The sequence below is a fragment of the Salvia miltiorrhiza genome, chromosome 6, assembly GCF_028751815.1.
Source record: "Salvia miltiorrhiza cultivar Shanhuang (shh) chromosome 6, IMPLAD_Smil_shh, whole genome shotgun sequence".
Lineage (NCBI taxonomy): Eukaryota > Viridiplantae > Streptophyta > Magnoliopsida > Lamiales > Lamiaceae > Salvia > Salvia miltiorrhiza.
The window spans coordinates 7,302,561-7,324,446 of NC_080392.1; the positions used below are offsets into that span (position 1 = coordinate 7,302,561).

The following is a 21,886-nucleotide window of genomic DNA, read 5'->3' on the forward strand; positions in this document are numbered from 1 at the left end:
TAAAATAAAGGTAAAATAAAAAAATAAAATTAAAGAGCCCGAAAATAGAGAGCCTCAATGTGGGGAAATGACTCTTAAGGATTATGGACCAGAGCTCTTGGGTGTGGATGTCCTAATAGGAAAACTGGAAAAGTGTGTAATAGTTCAAATACATTGCTACGCATATTTTGCGACTATAAAGATATTTTGGACGAAATGTTACTATTTTTATACGTAATTTTATTCGTACGACTATAATTCTCAAATTATATTATTTTCATCCATGAAAGAACTTCATATTTTTTCTTTTTGGAACATCCATAAAAAAATTTCTTTTCTATTTTAGGACTATTACTATAACATATTTTTGCCGTTTTTAATAAACTGAACAACTTTTTTTTTTTAAATTCGTATCACTCTCTCTTAATTTTTTTTTTTGCATAAACGTAAAGATTAAAGAGTATGATTTTGATTGGAATAGGATATTGCCTCTAATTCGCATCGAACTTATGTTTTAACTTATGTTTTAATTGAATACATAAATTTTCGAAGGATCATATAACGATGAATTCGAATCTTAAACCACTTTACCACTAAATCCTCACAAACACATATCTCAAGAACATTAATTTCACTTTCATTGAAACAAGACCTAACCGGGCCAAGTCTGATCTATGAACTGAACCGGATCGGTTTTGATGCAACGGTCCAAAGAGCTCACCTATAAATAGGCACTGTTTTGACATGTGCCCTAGTGCAAGAACCGATTTTTGTGTTCGCACTTTCTCCCTCGATACCAATCCGCAGACAGCGCTACCGCGTAAATTAAAAATGGGAAGCAGCGCCGCCGCGAACGGCGTCGTAGACAAGGGCGTGGATTTTGCCAACTATTTCTGCACATATGGCTTCCTCTACCACCAGAAAGAGATGCTCTGCGACCGCGTTCGGATGGACGCCTACTACAACGCCGTTTTCGAGAACAAGCACCATTTTAAGGGGAAGGTATACATTTTTTCCTAAGGATGTTGAAATCTCTATGTTTTCTTGCTTTTATTTATGTTCGGAAATGCTGTTTTGATATTTTTCGTCGAAATTTTGCTTCATATAGCTCGTTTTTTTTTTTTTTTAAATATTGTTTGCATGAGATGAGCTGTATGTGGTGAGGTTTTAGTACTGCAAATTGATAGCAATTCCGGTTGATGCTTTAAAGTTTCCTGAATTTATGCAGAGAGGTGCACTATTTGTATCTTTGTATATTGTTAATTGGCATTGTTATCTATAATGGAGAAAAATTAGCACGTGGATAGATTTTGAGGAAAAGTTAAGTTCTTGTATGCATGTGAAGAAGAATGCACAAGGACTACATAAAATGTAAATATACTTATTGCAATCTCTCTGTTTCATTATTATTCTGATGGAAATTTGAGAGGTTATGGACTGAGTTTGTTTGCACACGGACTAGGTTGTGTTGGATGTAGGAACGGGGAGCGGAATTCTGGCTATTTGGTCTGCACAAGCTGGTGCAAGGAAAGTCTACGCAGTAGAAGCCACAAAGATGTCGGAACATGCGCGTGAACTTATCAAAGCTAACAAGCTCCAGGATGTAGTTGAAGTGATTGAGGGATCGATGGAGGACATTGTCCTACCGGAAAAAGGTTTCCTGCTTATTCATAATCATCACTATTTTTTTTTTGCCTTTTTCTCTAATTCACAAATGAATTTTGCATCTTTTTTCTGCTTCTGAGAAAATTTCTTATGTTCTGTGTGTAGTTGATGTAATAATTTCAGAATGGATGGGATACTTTCTTTTACGTGAATCAATGTTGGACTCAGTACTCTGTGCGCGGGATCGCTGGTTGAAGCCCGATGGTGTCATGTTAGTACTCTTTCTTGATGAGTAAATTTGCACTCTTTTGCTTCTTGCCTTTCCTGTTATTCATGCAAAAATCATTTAGATATCTAGTTAGCAGCTTGCATTCTGTTGTTAAGCTTCAATGTGATTACTCCAAATATGAAAAGAGATACGACAACTGTATTATATTTCCCTATATTCTGAGTCTATATTATTCTAATGGTGGAAACTGCTCTTTGGATATGTGAATTCTGCATATTTTGATTTTAACACAAGACCACTTGATTATCCCCGAGTAGGTCTTGCTCCTGTCTCCACAGCTCTAAAGTGAGACCACAAGTTCTGATGTATTTGAGAATGCCTGCTTCATACTCTGAATTTCTTGGGGTTCTCAAATGATAGCTCTAAACATTTGGTTCTTTGTCAGACCTGGGCAGGGCGGAACTACTGTACATTCTATTAAGATGAACATATCCAGAACCACCGTGATTGCAAGGATACAACTGATGCCCATAGCATTGTTGTCTAACAATCTCTTTTTCTTGGAAATCTTTACCGACCTTACCAACACATCTAGGGGTTTCCTACACGCTTTACTCATTGCCAAGATCAGGGCTACCTCCGCCAAACATCAATATTTCTCTCAACTTCTCCCTTGATGGGCTCGAGAGCAATTACTTAAATTTGTAGGGGTTTAAAGAAGTAACAGGAATATTTAGTTTCCATTTATGCTAGAGCACCTAGTATCTTAGATAATATTCCAGTGTTGTTTACATGTGATTACCAATACATCTGCGAGTTGATCATTCCATTAATAAAATGTTAAATTGCTGATTTAGTTACTTTAATGTTTGATGATATTGCCAGTTATTGATACCAAGCTCCAATCTCACAGGTATCCCAGCCATGCCCGAATCTGGATGTCACCTATCAGGTCAGGGTTGGTTGATCAGAAAATGAGAGATTATGATGGATCAATGGCGGATTGGTCTGGTTTTATTAAGGAGACGGAAGCTTTTTATGGCGTAGACATGAGTGCACTAACAAAACCATTTGATGAAGAACAAAAGAAATATTATTTGCAGGTTGGTGTCATAATTTATAAATCATTTTAATCTAACCCCAAAGAACCTTTAAAATCACATATTCAAAGTTCCAGCATGATAGTGCTAGGTGGTAAAGTAGTAAAGAGAACAATAGTTGGTTTTGAGGCTGGTGAAGATGGAAAAGTAAACAAAACACCAGAAAGACTAGTAGAAACAGTAGTTTATGAGACATGGTCCCTTTCCTGCAATCTTCACCCTTTTTTGTTTTATTTATAAAACTGTTGAGCTTTGACACAATGTTCTGCAGTAAGCAGTTTTTTGGGTTCAATATGATCTTTGTTTACATTTCCATCATTTTTTTTAGTATGTAAACATTAGAATATGTTGACTGTTGTACGTACTACTAGTTCTGCTAGCATCCCCCATTGTATTAATAGCAAGCAATCTTTTGGGTTCAATATTGTTTACATTTTTATCGCTTGGTTTTGAATTTGCAATTATTAATAGTTCTTGTTTGTCCTGTTTGAATTTTCAACATATTTTGTTCTGCTATTGTATAACTTTTTTTTGTTTGAGTTCTTGTCATCTTTGGCATGCGGTCTTTATTCTGAATCACATTTATTTAGTTTGAATCTATACTATATATGATTATTTTCTGCAAAGTCTCCTTATGCGACTAATGTTTACTGCAATCAAATTTTCTAGACATCACTCTGGAACAACCTTCATCCAAACCAAATTATTGGTACACCTGTGATTATCAAGGAGATTGACTGCTTGACAGTTACTGTTGATGATATACGTGACGTTCGTGCAAGTATTTCTTCATCCATCACAGAAGAAAATGCAAGATTATGCGGCTTTGGTGGATGGTTTGATGTCCATTTTCGAGTGAGTTTTGATATTACTGATTTTAAGCATTGGTGTAGTATAACACTTTTGAGTAATTTTTCCTGGTTCAATTGTTTACATAGGGTAGCGATAAGAGTCCTGCTCAAAAGGAGATTGAGTTGACAACTGCCCCAGATGAAGATCTTGGCACGCATTGGGGCCAGCAGGTTGGTAGCAGTTAATTTCTTCCTCGTCTTGTAAAATAAATGTGCCAAGAATTAACTTAGTTATTGTCAGTAAGCTTTTAGGTGCTAATATACAATTTACTTTGATGGATTAATTAATTTTGAAAATGTTTGACCATCTTATCCTTCAAACGCCCCTAAGGGTTTATCTATTCATCCAATCACTCAAAGTAAATGCCCCCCTAGGCATCTGATCTAGGTTGACCTTCTGCTCTGATTAATTTAATAATCTTGCATGATACGTTGAAGATTCAAGCAAATACGGTGGAAAGTGATATGTTAATTCACTTTGTTCAGTTGTTTTCTTACCTGTAAAGTTCAAGTAAATGTGATAATTCTTTTCTGAATCCTTGGATATTGTTCACTCACATTTGTGGAATTAACACTACCTTTGCATTACTGCAGGTGTTCCTACTGCATCCTCCTCGTAATGTTCAATCTGGTGACGAGTTGAAAATTCATTTCTCAATGACTCGCTCCAAGGTAAATCACCGGTTGATGGAAGTTGACCTGAGCTGTGAGATTAAACAGTCATCTGGAAAACCGGTTCCTACAATACAAAAGAAGTTTTACATCGAGTGAGCTGTAAGATTAAACAGTCAGCTCCTCGTACATCGATATGATCTCACTCAGATGTTCGTGGCTTAAAATTTTGACGAGGTCCCTTTTCACCTTCCATCTTCGGCTCTGTGATATGTTGCTGTTCCTGTAAGACTTTACTAAGGAGATGCAGGAAGGGTAAGTGGTATTGGACTCGAAAGGCTCAACGTACTGCACGTTCTACGGTGCGAGTTTGGCTGATACTGGAACCACTTCGAGAGTAAAACGGTATGAGTCTGATTTCACGAAATAGTCGTATGTAGCATCTCCCAAGTAAAAGGGGCGCTTTTTGCCTCTCTATTTAAACAATTGTTATCTGTCCAAATGAGCCATTTTCTGTTGTTACTCGGACTTTTTGGTTAGTGTTATTACTACATGAAGACATTTCACCTCAAGCTCAAGGTTTATGCTGATGTCTGTGTGTGTGTGTGTGTGTGTGTGTGTGTGCGCACTCACACTTCTATCTATGTAACAAGTTTATTTTCATATAGTTCGACAATAATAGTAATACTTATTTGTGACTAGCATATATCTATCTATATCTATATATATATAAAAGCTCAACCATTAACATAAATACTAAGTTATATTTTCCCGCCAAAATCACTTTACTATTTTTAGAATTAATTTTTTTTTATTGTAATTTTTAGAAACTATATAGATAATTTTCTATATTATATATATAAGCACGACCACTTTCAAAAATAGTAATTTATATTTTCCAGTCAAAAATCACCTTACTATTTATGGATATAATTTTTTTTATTCATTTCGTCTACTCTAGATTATACAGATATTTGTTTGTTATAATTTTTTCTATTGATATAATTTATCACATTTTCATAATTTTTTCAAAATAAAATGTATGCAATTTCAGTAAATTTAAATGATATGCTAATACAAACAAAAAAATATGATTTGCATTTCTTTTTAATGTTTATGCAATTTAATGAAATGCAAACCAAAATTCACTAATAATTTGTGGATTTACAGTCAATTAACGCCTCAAAAAAAAATGTTGTGAAATCCAAATAAGTAAAAAGTAATTAAAAGTTCCAAAAACTCTTTCAAGACTAATAGAAAATTTGAAAGAAAAATATCTATATATTTTGATGGAAATTTTAAATAGATAATAATAATCATTAGATAAAAAGGTTTCGTCAAGATCTTAGTCAATTATTTGATAAGCCTCAAACTATAAAATGGTTTCATCTTCATTTTAATGCTGCTATCCTTTATTAGAGCTATTTTATTTAAAAATATAAGTAATTTATATAATTTTATTTTTTAAATATAATATTCTAAAAATATACTCCCTCCGTTCCAACTTTTTGTATCCACTTTTAGTAGTAAATAGCTTTTTGTATCCACTTTTAGTAGTATTTACTACTAAAAGTGGATACAAAAAGATAAGACGGATGGACTAATTTCTTTTACTATTTTAATTAAATAGGTATCATCGTGCATCGCACGGGAATAATATTAGTTAATGTGCAAGGACTGATGTCCTATGTTTGAGTCCATTGTCGTTTGATTTTTAATTTTTATTTATTTATTTATGTGATTTATAAAAAAAATCATTATTAAGCTCTGATTCTATATACCACATCATCATATATATTATACCAAAATAAATCTTGTTCTATGTGGCATCGTATAATCACTCCATTCTAATTTTCCTCAATTCTCATTCATTCCTATTTATTTATATATTTCTAATCATTTTTTACATTATAGCAAAATAAATCATATCCTACGTGGCATCGTATAATCACTTCATTCTAATGTTCCTCAATTCTCATTCATTCTTATTTATTTATACATTTCTAATCAATTTTTACATTATAAACTCCATCCATTAAAAAATCTATTTTTATTTTTTCTAAATCTCTAATAAGTCTCCACCTCTAATCAAACTCCATCCATTAAAATATCTAAATAAACATTATATATATATATATATATATATATGTATACATAGACCAATTTTATGTATTTCGCATATAAATCGAATCATATATATCAAGTGTGATTCTTTCAATAATGATTGTATGTTTCTTTTAATACCTAATATATGATTATTTGAAATATAAAACAGACTAGCTTATCTTTCATGTAGCCATTATTCATAAACATCTGCTAAATAATTTGTCCTCCAAAATATTAAATTTTTTTATTCACACTCATTCAAATTAATTAACTACTCTGTCATAAGAAAATAAATTTTCCTAAAATACCACCAATATTCAATTTTCACCTTGAATTAAATTCGATCCATTAAAAAATCTATATAATATTATATATACATTGATATGAGAAATATAATTAATGATTAGTATCATAATTAACAACAAAAATTTCTTAATTAAAATTTTCAATTGTTATTTTAAATCGTTGTATTAGCTTTTCGATTTTACAATTGTGATTACAATAGCAATTAAAAAATAGATCAAATTTAAATTAACGTAGTTAAATAGATAAATCGAGAAAAAGATTTTGCCATAAAAAGCATTTTTCATATTCCTTCGTTAAATAAGAAAATGTATCAACTTAAGATGGTATTAAATCACGTCAGAGGCACAAAGTGTTACAATGTGTAACAGCCCGACTCCCGGGAGAATAAGAAACGGCTACTTAATGGGATTGCTAGACTTTGTTAGAATAAAATGGTTGATATGTTCTTAGACTCGGGTAATACATTGTTAATAAAGGAGTGCCACAATTGAAGGATAATAAGTACAACAATTAGGATAGAAATTTTCCCAACCAGGATCAAAAGTTCGGAGGTCTGAGACAACAAGATATCACTTCATACTAGACGTACATATAAGCGAGGTTCAATTGCTAGTAATGCGATTGCCAAAAGAGTTCATAAAATTAGGCTAAGAATATTTAAAGAGTCATTCTCAAAAGATATCCACCTAAGTGAATATTATGGCAGCGGAAAATATTATACGAAACTACAGCAACATCCTCCCTCAGCCTCGCACGACACCACCTGCCGCTCAACCTGCAAAAGGTTTTGAAAACAATTGCAGGGCTGAGTACTAATATACTCAGTGGGTTTAGCCATTTGAAAACATTTGAAAATCCATTTAAAAGAATAATCCATGCTATGAACAGTATAACATAGAAATATTTGAAAGCATTCCATGCATACTTAAAATAAATTTGTGGATCCATTTCCAGTCTTTTCTCTATTGGTGCTTCACCTATAATGTGAACATGTGGGAGCAGCCCACAGAGGTCCACTACCATGCATGTTTCAGAAATGGGAGCAACCCAAGTCTGACAGTCTGAGGCAAATGGGAGCAGCCCACAATACCCCCTTGTGTGTACACAATCCTAACCGGGGCGATCCAATCGCTACGCCGGCTAGGACCCGATCGTTAGATAACATAGGAGCACTTTAAACAATAGAGATATAAGAAACATTTTAACATGGATATTCATTTGCATTTGCATAATACAAGTAGAGTTCAATAACTCAAAGCATACTTTGGAAAATAAAACCCACCTTGATAGGACAAGCCTGTAGATAAAATTTGCACAATTCTCTTCTTGTAAAACCAGTGCTAAAACCTTCTAACAAGTGGACCTACAAGATAATCTAATCTTAATAGGTCGCAAAATATCGTACGAGCTAACAATTCTACAAAGCTGCTAAAATCTTAATATTCTACGCCCGGATTTTCAAAACTCAATTGAAAATCTTAAAAATCGAAATTATCAAAATATTTTTATTGCATTATTCACTACGCAATTTCATATCATATTTCGAAATCACATAAAGTAAATAATCACACTTAATAAAATAAATAGTCTTATTAATAAATCAATTGATTAAGGACTTAACTAAATAATTTTAAGCAAAGCATGATTTAACAAAAATTAAATCAGCCCAACATCTAAAATAAAAATGCAGCCCAATACTCTTATTAAATCAAATCCATCTTGAATTAAAATATAAGCCCAAAATATTAATAGCCCAATATTAAAGCCCTTGCCCACAACTCATTTCCTTTATTAAAAGAAAATCACACACACACACACCCACAAACACACGCACACAGACGCACACACACACACCACACGCACCCTCTCCCTTTCCCTTTCTCCCTCTTCACGCTACTGCCGCCGCCGCCGGACGGCGGCGCCGCCCGACGGAGGCCGGCAGCCTGCCCCTCTCTCTCTCCTCTGACTTCTCTCTCTTCTCCCAGCCATCTCTCTTCTCCTCTCTCTCTCTCCCTCTTCTCCGTCGACGGCAGGGGAAGCCACCGCCGGCGCCGCGTCGACAGCAGCACGGCAGCAGCTGCCGCCTCCTCTTCTTTCTTCCTCTCGGCCGGGCGAGCAGCAGCACCCCGAAGGACCGCCGCGCCGTCCTCGCCACCACCACCTCCGATTCTCCCTCTCAATCTGCCGCCGCCCCCTCTCCCTTCAAACTCCGGTGAGCCACCAGCTGCGCCGCCGCGCTTCAGGCTCCGCCTGCCTCGGCCGCGAGCGGCCGGCGGGCTGCTGCCAAACATGCAGCGCCGCTGCCTCTCCTTTCTTCCCGATCTGGCACCGCCGGCGCCCTCGCTCCGTCCGACAACAGCACAACAGCAGCAGCAGCGCCGGCGCCGCCTCCTCCTGCTACGCCGAGCAGCCGATGCTGCTCTGCTTCTCCGGCTAAAACCGCCGGCCAACACCCCTCCCCAAAATCACCTCAAAACCCCTATCTCATTCTAACCTTCTAATTTCTTGAAAAGGTGAAGGAAAAATTGTAAAATTTTCTTATGCAAAATTCAGTCTTTTTCTTATGCAAAAATTCAATCTTTTCTTATGAAATGGGCAATACACTTGAGAAATATATATACTTACAGACTGTGTTCTTTGTCTTTGTGATGTATGGAGTATCAGATTTTTGATTTCTGGAACAGAACTTTCTTGAAGGGATACTTGTGATTTGAATGGATTTTTGGAGAGGGAAGAGAAGGTGATGATAATAGTATTTGCTGTGAATGATCAAATCTTGAGTTTTGGCAGATTTATTCCATGAGAGAAAAATGCATGTAAGGTGATTGGTTCAAAATGTGGTGGATTGGAGATGCATGTAAAGTGATTGGTTCACAATGTGGTGAATTGCAGAGTGAAACATGGCTGAGCAGATTTGGTGATTTAATGAGAATACAATACGTTAATCACTCACCAAAAACAAATTAAATAAATAAAATCAATTTACACTAATATGTGGGCTGGTATACACATATAAAAATGGGCCTGAAAAGTATATAGACAATCTTAAAAAAATATGCCCAATCTAGTTAGTATAATAGTTCTATTTAGGCCCAACTCAAATTAAAAGTAAATGAAAAATAAAATGTAAGACCATTTCCTTTGAGCTCGTCTGGTGTTGATATGAAATAAATTCACATAGTCACGTATTTGCATTTAATCTCTTTTGGTAAAATTTAATAAAATCTTTCATGAAAAGAAATGCCCTTTTTTTATCAATAAAAATTTTATCCGGGCGAGAATTCACCTAAATAATATTCTAAGTTCAGGTATTCTCGAGAAATCCTATTTGGAAAAATCGGGGTGTTACATCCTTCCCCTCTAAAAATAATTTCGTCCTCGAAATTTGGTATATCCTGGCTAGTAACCTCGACTTCTAGTCTACACATACTTTCTCGTTCGTAGTGATTCTATAAAGGCAGAATAATTCCGCTTGCCCCATAAAGTTTTGATCTTTCGATCGAATATGTCCATCATTCTCTTCTTATTTTCTGAATCCCAATATGACTAACGTGTCATGCTTCCTTATCATTCTCTATATATCATCTCGAAAGCTTCCACCACCATAGGCTTTAAACTTAACATTTAACATGCATGTAGAGTTAAAAGTATGAAGCTCTTGATGTTAGAGCATATACGTCAATTTATGATGATTGTACCTTCTAAATCTTCAGGTGCTTGAGCTGCTTGTTGTTGGTTAAGAGCATAAGCCCTAGCACGTGCAGGTTGTCTCTGATTTGGTCGTTCATTGCCAATTGGTACCTAATTTGGTCTTTGAGGGGCAAAGTTATGAGGTTGTGGAATTCTCATGTTCTCATTATTGTTTGGACAGTCTCTAGCGAAATGCCCTGGTTGTTTGCACCTAAAGCAGTCGTTGGAACATCTCTTACATTCACCATAGTGATTTTTCTGACATGTTGGACATAACGGCTTTCCTTCCGCATGTCCTTGCTGTTGTTGCCGATTTCCTCTCCATGGTTGCTTTCTTTTTCCTGGGTTTCCTTCATTTCCGTCTTCCCATTTACGATTCATTTTTCCATAGTCTTGGGTCGGTGCTTGTGCTAACACATTCTCTTTTTCTTTTGGTAGTATTGCTTCGATGTTTAGGGCCCTGCTCAAAGATTGAGCATATGTTAACGCTCCCTGACTTGCTAGTGGAACGGCTATCTCAAGCCGCAGACCTTGTCGAAACTTTTCTGCACATTTCTCATCTGTGTCAACTAGATGTGGAGCATATCGCGAAAGCTGGTTAAACATTCGGTCGTACTCAGTGACCGTCATACTTCCTTGTCGTAAATTCCAAAACTCATCCTGTTTCTTCTTCCTACAGCACCCGGGGATATACTTTTCATATAATCTTTCTTTAAAATCATTCCATGTGTACACCTCCCATTGCTCAGGGGTCAAGGTTCGTCGCACCGATTCCCACCAGAATTCAGCCTCATCAACGAGTTGAAAAATTGCGCATGTGAGTTTCTCCCTATCCCCACAGCCAACGTGGTTGAGTATCCTTTCAGTAGCTCTTACCCATCTCTCGGCATCCAGAGGATTACCGAGGCCATCAAAAGTTGGTGGATTATGCTTGCGAAACCTTTCTTCCACACTACGCTCTGGTATAATTCGTGGCGCATGTCCTTCAGGGTTAGGTCCTCTTTCTCCTTCTCCAGCCATTCTGCATTCAATTAATAATGTTGGACTCCTTCTTCATTCTTTCTAATAAAATTTTTTGATACTGGTGACATAAGGATCCTTCTATTGTCTGAATCGATCGTTGGTTGTCTTCAAGTCATCCTTTCATGTATCGTGCTTTGATATTCTAACTTTCGTATTCTGACTTTCTATGGTTTACCCTTCCTTGATCATCTTTCTATGTTCTTGTCATTCTATACTTTCTATGTTCTCTCTGTCTATGTTCAGTGCTTTCAATGTATAGTCCTTTCTATTTCTAGTTTGTTCATGTCCTCTAAAATCCTCTTATCATAAAAATCTAAAGATATCCTTCATCAGTTCACTAAGCGACTATAGTCTGTCATCATATCCTTTCTAGGTTCATAACCTAACTAAAACTTGTAATAACACATAGTGGTTGAATCATCTCATGGTAATAAATTGCATATCATGCAGTTATGCAACATTTCCTTAGTCAAATCAAGTTAGCACATAGTCTTATAAAAATATTTTCAATCGCAAATTCATGTTTAGTCTCAATATATGTTAAGGTTCCATACATGTTGCGTTTCAGTGTACGGACGTCTCCATACATGATCCGCTTCAGTGTATGTTCAGTCACAATTCATATCAATGCATTCAATCTTAAAACACATTCATTCTTATTGCATGTTCAGTCTCAACATGTATATTCTGTCTCAATGCATGTTCAGTCTCAATACGTTTATAGCTTTATTACATGCTCCGTTTCAATGCATGTTCAGTCTCAGTGCATGTTCAGTCTCAATGCGTGTCCCGTCTCTATGCATGTTCAGTCTCAATACATGTTCATCTCAATGCATGTTCAATCATAGTGCATGTTCCATCTCAGTGCATATTCAATCTTAGCATGTTCTATAACATATTCATGAGGTGCATGCATTTCAGTAAACATTTTTGAAAACATGTTTAACATACCTTGGTTGAGGGCAGTGTGACGGCGAGCTGGGGGTTGCTGTATAAACTTTAGAAGCCTAGAGATGATATCCTAGACTCAACATCAATGAACTTGTGGTCTCAGAGCCAAGAACTTTTGCTCTGATACCATCTGTAACAGCCCGACTCCCGGGAGAATAAGAAACGGCTACTTAATGGGATTGCTAGACTTTGTTAGAATAAAATGGTTGATATGTTCTTAGACTCGGGTAATACATTGTTAATAAAGGAGTGCCACAATTGAAGGATAATAAGTACAACAATTAGGATAGAAATTTTCCCAACCAGGATCAAAAGTTCGGAGGTCTGAGACAACAAGATATCACTTCATACTAGACGTACATATAAGCGAGGTTCAATTGCTAGTAATGCGATTGCCAAAAGAGTTCATAAAATTAGGCTAAGAATATTTAAAGAGTCATTCTCAAAAGATATCCACCTAAGTGAATATTATGGCAGCGGAAAATATTATACGAAACTACAGCAACATCCTCCCTCAGCCTCGCACGACACCACCTGCCGCTCAACCTGCAAAAGGTTTTGAAAACAATTGCAGGGCTGAGTACTAATATACTCAGTGGGTTTAGCCATTTGAAAACATTTGAAAATCCATTTAAAAGAATAATCCATGCTATGAACAGTATAACATAGAAATATTTGAAAGCATTCCATGCATACTTAAAATAAATTTGTGGATCCATTTCCAGTCTTTTCTCTATTGGTGCTTCACCTATAATGTGAACATGTGGGAGCAGCCCACAGAGGTCCACTACCATGCATGTTTCAGAAATGGGAGCAACCCAAGTCTGACAGTCTGAGGCAAATGGGAGCAGCCCACAATACCCCCTTGTGTGTACACAATCCTAACCGGGGCGATCCAATCGCTACGCCGGCTAGGACCCGATCGTTAGATAACATAGGAGCACTTTAAACAATAGAGATATAAGAAACATTTTAACATGGATATTCATTTGCATTTGCATAATACAAGTAGAGTTCAATAACTCAAAGCATACTTTGGAAAATAAAACCCACCTTGATAGGACAAGCCTGTAGATAAAATTTGCACAATTCTCTTCTTGTAAAACCAGTGCTAAAACCTTCTAACAAGTGGACCTACAAGATAATCTAATCTTAATAGGTCGCAAAATATCGTACGAGCTAACAATTCTACAAAGCTGCTAAAATCTTAATATTCTACGCCCGGATTTTCAAAACTCAATTGAAAATCTTAAAAATCGAAATTATCAAAATATTTTTATTGCATTATTCACTACGCAATTTCATATCATATTTCGAAATCACATAAAGTAAATAATCACACTTAATAAAATAAATAGTCTTATTAATAAATCAATTGATTAAGGACTTAACTAAATAATTTTAAGCAAAGCATGATTTAACAAAAATTAAATCAGCCCAACATCTAAAATAAAAATGCAGCCCAATACTCTTATTAAATCAAATCCATCTTGAATTAAAATATAAGCCCAAAATATTAATAGCCCAATATTAAAGCCCTTGCCCACAACTCATTTCCTTTATTAAAAGAAAATCACACACACACACACCCACAAACACACGCACACAGACGCACACACACACACCACACGCACCCTCTCCCTTTCCCTTTCTCCCTCTTCACGCTACTGCCGCCGCCGCCGGACGGCGGCGCCGCCCGACGGAGGCCGGCAGCCTGCCCCTCTCTCTCTCCTCTGACTTCTCTCTCTTCTCCCAGCCATCTCTCTTCTCCTCTCTCTCTCTCCCTCTTCTCCGTCGACGGCAGGGGAAGCCACCGCCGGCGCCGCGTCGACAGCAGCACGGCAGCAGCTGCCGCCTCCTCTTCTTTCTTCCTCTCGGCCGGGCGAGCAGCAGCACCCCGAAGGACCGCCGCGCCGTCCTCGCCACCACCACCTCCGATTCTCCCTCTCAATCTGCCGCCGCCCCCTCTCCCTTCAAACTCCGGTGAGCCACCAGCTGCGCCGCCGCGCTTCAGGCTCCGCCTGCCTCGGCCGCGAGCGGCCGGCGGGCTGCTGCCAAACATGCAGCGCCGCTGCCTCTCCTTTCTTCCCGATCTGGCACCGCCGGCGCCCTCGCTCCGTCCGACAACAGCACAACAGCAGCAGCAGCGCCGGCGCCGCCTCCTCCTGCTACGCCGAGCAGCCGATGCTGCTCTGCTTCTCCGGCTAAAACCGCCGGCCAACACCCCTCCCCAAAATCACCTCAAAACCCCTATCTCATTCTAACCTTCTAATTTCTTGAAAAGGTGAAGGAAAAATTGTAAAATTTTCTTATGCAAAATTCAGTCTTTTTCTTATGCAAAAATTCAATCTTTTCTTATGAAATGGGCAATACACTTGAGAAATATATATACTTACAGACTGTGTTCTTTGTCTTTGTGATGTATGGAGTATCAGATTTTTGATTTCTGGAACAGAACTTTCTTGAAGGGATACTTGTGATTTGAATGGATTTTTGGAGAGGGAAGAGAAGGTGATGATAATAGTATTTGCTGTGAATGATCAAATCTTGAGTTTTGGCAGATTTATTCCATGAGAGAAAAATGCATGTAAGGTGATTGGTTCAAAATGTGGTGGATTGGAGATGCATGTAAAGTGATTGGTTCACAATGTGGTGAATTGCAGAGTGAAACATGGCTGAGCAGATTTGGTGATTTAATGAGAATACAATACGTTAATCACTCACCAAAAACAAATTAAATAAATAAAATCAATTTACACTAATATGTGGGCTGGTATACACATATAAAAATGGGCCTGAAAAGTATATAGACAATCTTAAAAAAAATATGCCCAATCTAGTTAGTATAATAGTTCTATTTAGGCCCAACTCAAATTAAAAGTAAATGAAAAATAAAATGTAAGACCATTTCCTTTGAGCTCGTCTGGTGTTGATATGAAATAAATTCACATAGTCACGTATTTGCATTTAATCTCTTTTGGTAAAATTTAATAAAATCTTTCATGAAAAGAAATGCCCTTTTTTTATCAATAAAAATTTTATCCGGGCGAGAATTCACCTAAATAATATTCTAAGTTCAGGTATTCTCGAGAAATCCTATTTGGAAAAATCGGGGTGTTACATCCTTCCCCTCTAAAAATAATTTCGTCCTCGAAATTTGGTATATCCTGGCTAGTAACCTCGACTTCTAGTCTACACATACTTTCTCGTTCGTAGTGATTCTATAAAGGCAGAATAATTCCGCTTGCCCCATAAAGTTTTGATCTTTCGATCGAATATGTCCATCATTCTCTTCTTATTTTCTGAATCCCAATATGACTAACGTGTCATGCTTCCTTATCATTCTCTATATATCATCTCGAAAGCTTCCACCACCATAGGCTTTAAACTTAACATTTAACATGCATGTAGAGTTAAAAGTATGAAGCTCTTGATGTTAGAGCATATACGTCAATTTATGATGATTGTACCTTCTAAATCTTCAGGTGCTTGAGCTGCTTGTTGTTGGTTAAGAGCATAAGCCCTAGCACGTGCAGGTTGTCTCTGATTTGGTCGTTCATTGCCAATTGGTACCTAATTTGGTCTTTGAGGGGCAAAGTTATGAGGTTGTGGAATTCTCATGTTCTCATTATTGTTTGGACAGTCTCTAGCGAAATGCCCTGGTTGTTTGCACCTAAAGCAGTCGTTGGAACATCTCTTACATTCACCATAGTGATTTTTCTGACATGTTGGACATAACGGCTTTCCTTCCGCATGTCCTTGCTGTTGTTGCCGATTTCCTCTCCATGGTTGCTTTCTTTTTCCTGGGTTTCCTTCATTTCCGTCTTCCCATTTACGTTTCATTTTTCCATAGTCTTGGGTCGGTGCTTGTGCTAACACATTCTCTTTTTCTTTTGGTAGTATTGCTTCGATGTTTAGGGCCCTGCTCAAAGATTGAGCATATGTTAACGCTCCCTGACTTGCTAGTGGAACGGCTATCTCAAGCCGCAGACCTTGTCGAAACTTTTCTGCACATTTCTCATCTGTGTCAACTAGATGTGGAGCATATCGCGAAAGCTGGTTAAACATTCGGTCGTACTCAGTGACCGTCATACTTCCTTGTCGTAAATTCCAAAACTCATCCTGTTTCTTCTTCCTACAGCACCCGGGGATATACTTTTCATATAATCTTTCTTTAAAATCATTCCATGTGTACACCTCCCATTGCTCAGGGGTCAAGGTTCGTCGCACCGATTCCCACCAGAATTCAGCCTCATCAACGAGTTGAAAAATTGCGCATGTGAGTTTCTCCCTATCCCCACAGCCAACGTGGTTGAGTATCCTTTCAGTAGCTCTTACCCATCTCTCGGCATCCAGAGGATTACCGAGGCCATCAAAAGTTGGTGGATTATGCTTGCGAAACCTTTCTTCCACACTACGCTCTGGTATAATTCGTGGCGCATGTCCTTCAGGGTTAGGTCCTCTTTCTCCTTCTCCAGCCATTCTGCATTCAATTAATAATGTTGGACTCCTTCTTCATTCTTTCTAATAAAATTTTTTGATACTGGTGACATAAGGATCCTTCTATTGTCTGAATCGATCGTTGGTTGTCTTCAAGTCATCCTTTCATGTATCGTGCTTTGATATTCTAACTTTCGTATTCTGACTTTCTATGGTTTACCCTTCCTTGATCATCTTTCTATGTTCTTGTCATTCTATACTTTCTATGTTCTCTCTGTCTATGTTCAGTGCTTTCAATGTATAGTCCTTTCTATTTCTAGTTTGTTCATGTCCTCTAAAATCCTCTTATCATAAAAATCTAAAGATATCCTTCATCAGTTCACTAAGCGACTATAGTCTGTCATCATATCCTTTCTAGGTTCATAACCTAACTAAAACTTGTAATAACACATAGTGGTTGAATCATCTCATGGTAATAAATTGCATATCATGCAGTTATGCAACATTTCCTTAGTCAAATCAAGTTAGCACATAGTCTTATAAAAATATTTTCAATCGCAAATTCATGTTTAGTCTCAATATATGTTAAGGTTCCATACATGTTGCGTTTCAGTGTACGGACGTCTCCATACATGATCCGCTTCAGTGTATGTTCAGTCACAATTCATATCAATGCATTCAATCTTAAAACACATTCATTCTTATTGCATGTTCAGTCTCAACATGTATATTCTGTCTCAATGCATGTTCAGTCTCAATACGTTTATAGCTTTATTACATGCTCCGTTTCAATGCATGTTCAGTCTCAGTGCATGTTCAGTCTCAATGCGTGTCCCGTCTCTATGCATGTTCAGTCTCAATACATGTTCATCTCAATGCATGTTCAATCATAGTGCATGTTCCATCTCAGTGCATATTCAATCTTAGCATGTTCTATAACATATTCATGAGGTGCATGCATTTCAGTAAACATTTTTGAAAACATGTTTAACATACCTTGGTTGAGGGCAGTGTGACGGCGAGCTGGGGGTTGCTGTATAAACTTTAGAAGCCTAGAGATGATATCCTAGACTCAACATCAATGAACTTGTGGTCTCAGAGCCAAGAACTTTTGCTCTGATACCATCTGTAACAGCCCGACTCCCGGGAGAATAAGAAACGGCTACTTAATGGGATTGCTAGACTTTGTTAGAATAAAATGGTTGATATGTTCTTAGACTCGGGTAATACATTGTTAATAAAGGAGTGCCACAATTGAAGGATAATAAGTACAACAATTAGGATAGAAATTTTCCCAACCAGGATCAAAAGTTCGGAGGTCTGAGACAACAAGATATCACTTCATACTAGACGTACATATAAGCGAGGTTCAATTGCTAGTAATGCGATTGCCAAAAGAGTTCATAAAATTAGGCTAAGAATATTTAAAGAGTCATTCTCAAAAGATATCCACCTAAGTGAATATTATGGCAGCGGAAAATATTATACGAAACTACAGCAACATCCTCCCTCAGCCTCGCACGACACCACCTGCCGCTCAACCTGCAAAAGGTTTTGAAAACAATTGCAGGGCTGAGTACTAATATACTCAGTGGGTTTAGCCATTTGAAAACATTTGAAAATCCATTTAAAAGAATAATCCATGCTATGAACAGTATAACATAGAAATATTTGAAAGCATTCCATGCATACTTAAAATAAATTTGTGGATCCATTTCCAGTCTTTTCTCTATTGGTGCTTCACCTATAATGTGAACATGTGGGAGCAGCCCACAGAGGTCCACTACCATGCATGTTTCAGAAATGGGAGCAACCCAAGTCTGACAGTCTGAGGCAAATGGGAGCAGCCCACAATACCCCCTTGTGTGTACACAATCCTAACCGGGGCGATCCAATCGCTACGCCGGCTAGGACCCGATCGTTAGATAACATAGGAGCACTTTAAACAATAGAGATATAAGAAACATTTTAACATGGATATTCATTTGCATTTGCATAATACAAGTAGAGTTCAATAACTCAAAGCATACTTTGGAAAATAAAACCCACCTTGATAGGACAAGCCTGTAGATAAAATTTGCACAATTCTCTTCTTGTAAAACCAGTGCTAAAACCTTCTAACAAGTGGACCTACAAGATAATCTAATCTTAATAGGTCGCAAAATATCGTACGAGCTAACAATTCTACAAAGCTGCTAAAATCTTAATATTCTACGCCCGGATTTTCAAAACTCAATTGAAAATCTTAAAAATCGAAATTATCAAAATATTTTTATTGCATTATTCACTACGCAATTTCATATCATATTTCGAAATCACATAAAGTAAATAATCACACTTAATAAAATAAATAGTCTTATTAATAAATCAATTGATTAAGGACTTAACTAAATAATTTTAAGCAAAGCATGATTTAACAAAAATTAAATCAGCCCAACATCTAAAATAAAAATGCAGCCCAATACTCTTATTAAATCAAATCCATCTTGAATTAAAATATAAGCCCAAAATATTAATAGCCCAATATTAAAGCCCTTGCCCACAACTCATTTCCTTTATTAAAAGAAAATCACACACACACACACCCACAAACACACGCACACAGACGCACACACACACACCACACGCACCCTCTCCCTTTCCCTTTCTCCCTCTTCACGCTACTGCCGCCGCCGCCGGACGGCGGCGCCGCCCGACGGAGGCCGGCAGCCTGCCCCTCTCTCTCTCCTCTGACTTCTCTCTCTTCTCCCAGCCATCTCTCTTCTCCTCTCTCTCTCTCCCTCTTCTCCGTCGACGGCAGGGGAAGCCACCGCCGGCGCCGCGTCGACAGCAGCACGGCAGCAGCTGCCGCCTCCTCTTCTTTCTTCCTCTCGGCCGGGCGAGCAGCAGCACCCCGAAGGACCGCCGCGCCGTCCTCGCCACCACCACCTCCGATTCTCCCTCTCAATCTGCCGCCGCCCCCTCTCCCTTCAAACTCCGGTGAGCCACCAGCTGCGCCGCCGCGCTTCAGGCTCCGCCTGCCTCGGCCGCGAGCGGCCGGCGGGCTGCTGCCAAACATGCAGCGCCGCTGCCTCTCCTTTCTTCCCGATCTGGCACCGCCGGCGCCCTCGCTCCGTCCGACAACAGCACAACAGCAGCAGCAGCGCCGGCGCCGCCTCCTCCTGCTACGCCGAGCAGCCGATGCTGCTCTGCTTCTCCGGCTAAAACCGCCGGCCAACACCCCTCCCCAAAATCACCTCAAAACCCCTATCTCATTCTAACCTTCTAATTTCTTGAAAAGGTGAAGGAAAAATTGTAAAATTTTCTTATGCAAAATTCAGTCTTTTTCTTATGCAAAAATTCAATCTTTTCTTATGAAATGGGCAATACACTTGAGAAATATATATACTTACAGACTGTGTTCTTTGTCTTTGTGATGTATGGAGTATCAGATTTTTGATTTCTGGAACAGAACTTTCTTGAAGGGATACTTGTGATTTGAATGGATTTTTGGAGAGGGAAGAGAAGGTGATGATAATAGTATTTGCTGTGAATGATCAAATCTTGAGTTTTGGCAGATTTATTCCATGAGAGAAAAATGCATGTAAGGTGATTGGTTCAAAATGTGGTGGATTGCAGATGCATGTAAAGTGATTGGTTCACAATGTGGTGAATTGTAGAGTGAAACATGGCTGAGCAGATTTGGTGATTTAATGAGAATACAATACGTTAATCACTCACCAAAAACAAATTAAATAAATAAAATCAATTTACACTAATATGTGGGCTGGTATACACATATAAAAATGGGTCTGAAAAGTATATAGACAATCTTAAAAAAAATATGCCCAATCTAGTTAGTATAATAGTTCTATTTAGGCCCAACTCAAATTAAAAGTAAACGAAAAATAAAATGTAAGACCATTTCCTTTGAGCTCGTCTGGTGTTGATATGAAATAAATTCACATAGTCACGTATTTGCATTTAATCTCTTTTGGTAAAATTTAATAAAATCTTTCATTAAAAGAAATACCCTTTTTTATCAATAAAAATTTTATCCGGGCGAGAATTCACCTAAATAATATTCTAAGTTCAGGTATTCTCGAGAAATCCTATTTGGAAAAATCGGGGTGTTACACAATGATTTTAGAAAGGTGAACGACGACCTGAAAGACAATTATAAGGAAGCATGATACACAATGGGTTTTCTAGAAAATGACAAAGAACATATTTTATCCATTTTAATTTTGTGTGTTATTTAAACAATTTATTAATATTTACTTTGTAATGTCAAAATTTTCTTCAGATGAATAATCAATTATTGAAAAAAATGATATTTCATTATTTAAATTAGGTAATAAGCGGATATCACTATACGAGTATGGGAAGAGGACAAGCAATAAAATTATTTTTAATATGATATGAGATTAGTACGAGTCGATAAATTCTAAATATACTTCTTAAATTGTATAATTTCCTAATTTATGAAATTGAATGATACAAGTTTAAAGAAATATTTAGTTAATAGTGTGTTTAGTAGAGAAATGTACCGACCACTTTTGAATTGTAGGGTTATTAATTGTAGAGAAAGGTATCAGACACTTTTATTATTTATACTAGGCATTATTAATATTTACTTTGTAATCTTTTGGTTTTCAATAAGACATATAATAAATTATTGTAACAATTATATTTGACTTTTTAGATATTTATAAACTTAAACGAGTTTGAGAATAATTAACGGATATTACTATAAGTGTTTTGACAAAAACTGGTAGTAAATTTTTTTTAATTGGGTTTGCGACATGACTGGTATATAAATTCTAAAAAGATTTCGTATAATGTATAATTTCTACATTTATTATAAATTAATTTTTAATCTTTATAATTTATGATATTTATTATAAATGTATACTTTGTAATGTCTAGAAACAGACATATATTGATTGTCAATTGTATAGTTTTTATTATTCATACTCTTTATTGTTAAGACACACATATAGATGTTCAGGAAT

At 37.1% G+C, this 21,886-nt stretch overlaps 3 protein-coding genes and 3 long non-coding RNA genes across 6 annotated transcripts; 1 reads left to right on the forward strand and 5 right to left on the reverse strand.

The window, feature by feature from the left end:
• Positions 1-721: 721 nt before the first annotated feature.
• On the forward strand, positions 722-4,948 carry LOC130988324 (protein arginine N-methyltransferase PRMT10). The gene is made up of 7 exons (XM_057912140.1): positions 722-981; positions 1,442-1,634; positions 1,750-1,855; positions 2,727-2,916; positions 3,583-3,768; positions 3,852-3,935; positions 4,359-4,948. Exons 1-7 carry the CDS (start codon positions 724-726, stop codon positions 4,533-4,535), a joined length of 1,194 nt encoding a protein of 397 aa, XP_057768123.1. The 5' UTR covers positions 722-723; the 3' UTR covers positions 4,536-4,948.
• A 2,239-nt stretch (positions 4,949-7,187) lies between these two features.
• LOC130988325 (uncharacterized) lies at positions 7,188-9,777 on the reverse strand. The gene is made up of 3 exons (XR_009090049.1): positions 9,414-9,777; positions 8,071-8,151; positions 7,188-7,563 (listed from the first exon to the last, which is right to left on the reverse strand). It is a non-coding gene; the product is annotated as an uncharacterized LOC130988325 (long non-coding RNA).
• Positions 9,778-10,589: 812 nt separating this feature from the next.
• On the reverse strand, positions 10,590-11,498 carry LOC130990425 (uncharacterized). Its single transcript, XM_057914659.1, has one exon. It carries the CDS (start codon positions 11,496-11,498, stop codon positions 10,590-10,592), a length of 909 nt encoding a protein of 302 aa, XP_057770642.1.
• A 1,235-nt stretch (positions 11,499-12,733) lies between these two features.
• Positions 12,734-15,094, reverse strand: LOC130988326 (uncharacterized). Its single transcript, XR_009090050.1, has 3 exons — positions 14,849-15,094; positions 13,506-13,586; positions 12,734-12,998 (listed from the first exon to the last, which is right to left on the reverse strand). It is a non-coding gene; the product is annotated as an uncharacterized LOC130988326 (long non-coding RNA).
• A 931-nt stretch (positions 15,095-16,025) lies between these two features.
• Positions 16,026-16,934, reverse strand: LOC130990426 (uncharacterized). The gene has a single exon (XM_057914660.1). The coding sequence runs from the start codon at positions 16,932-16,934 to the stop codon at positions 16,026-16,028; it is 909 nt and encodes a 302-aa protein (XP_057770643.1).
• A 1,235-nt stretch (positions 16,935-18,169) lies between these two features.
• LOC130988327 (uncharacterized) lies at positions 18,170-20,516 on the reverse strand. Its single transcript, XR_009090051.1, has 3 exons — positions 20,285-20,516; positions 18,942-19,022; positions 18,170-18,434 (listed from the first exon to the last, which is right to left on the reverse strand). It is a non-coding gene; the product is annotated as an uncharacterized LOC130988327 (long non-coding RNA).
• Between the last annotated feature and the right edge of the window lie 1,370 nt (positions 20,517-21,886).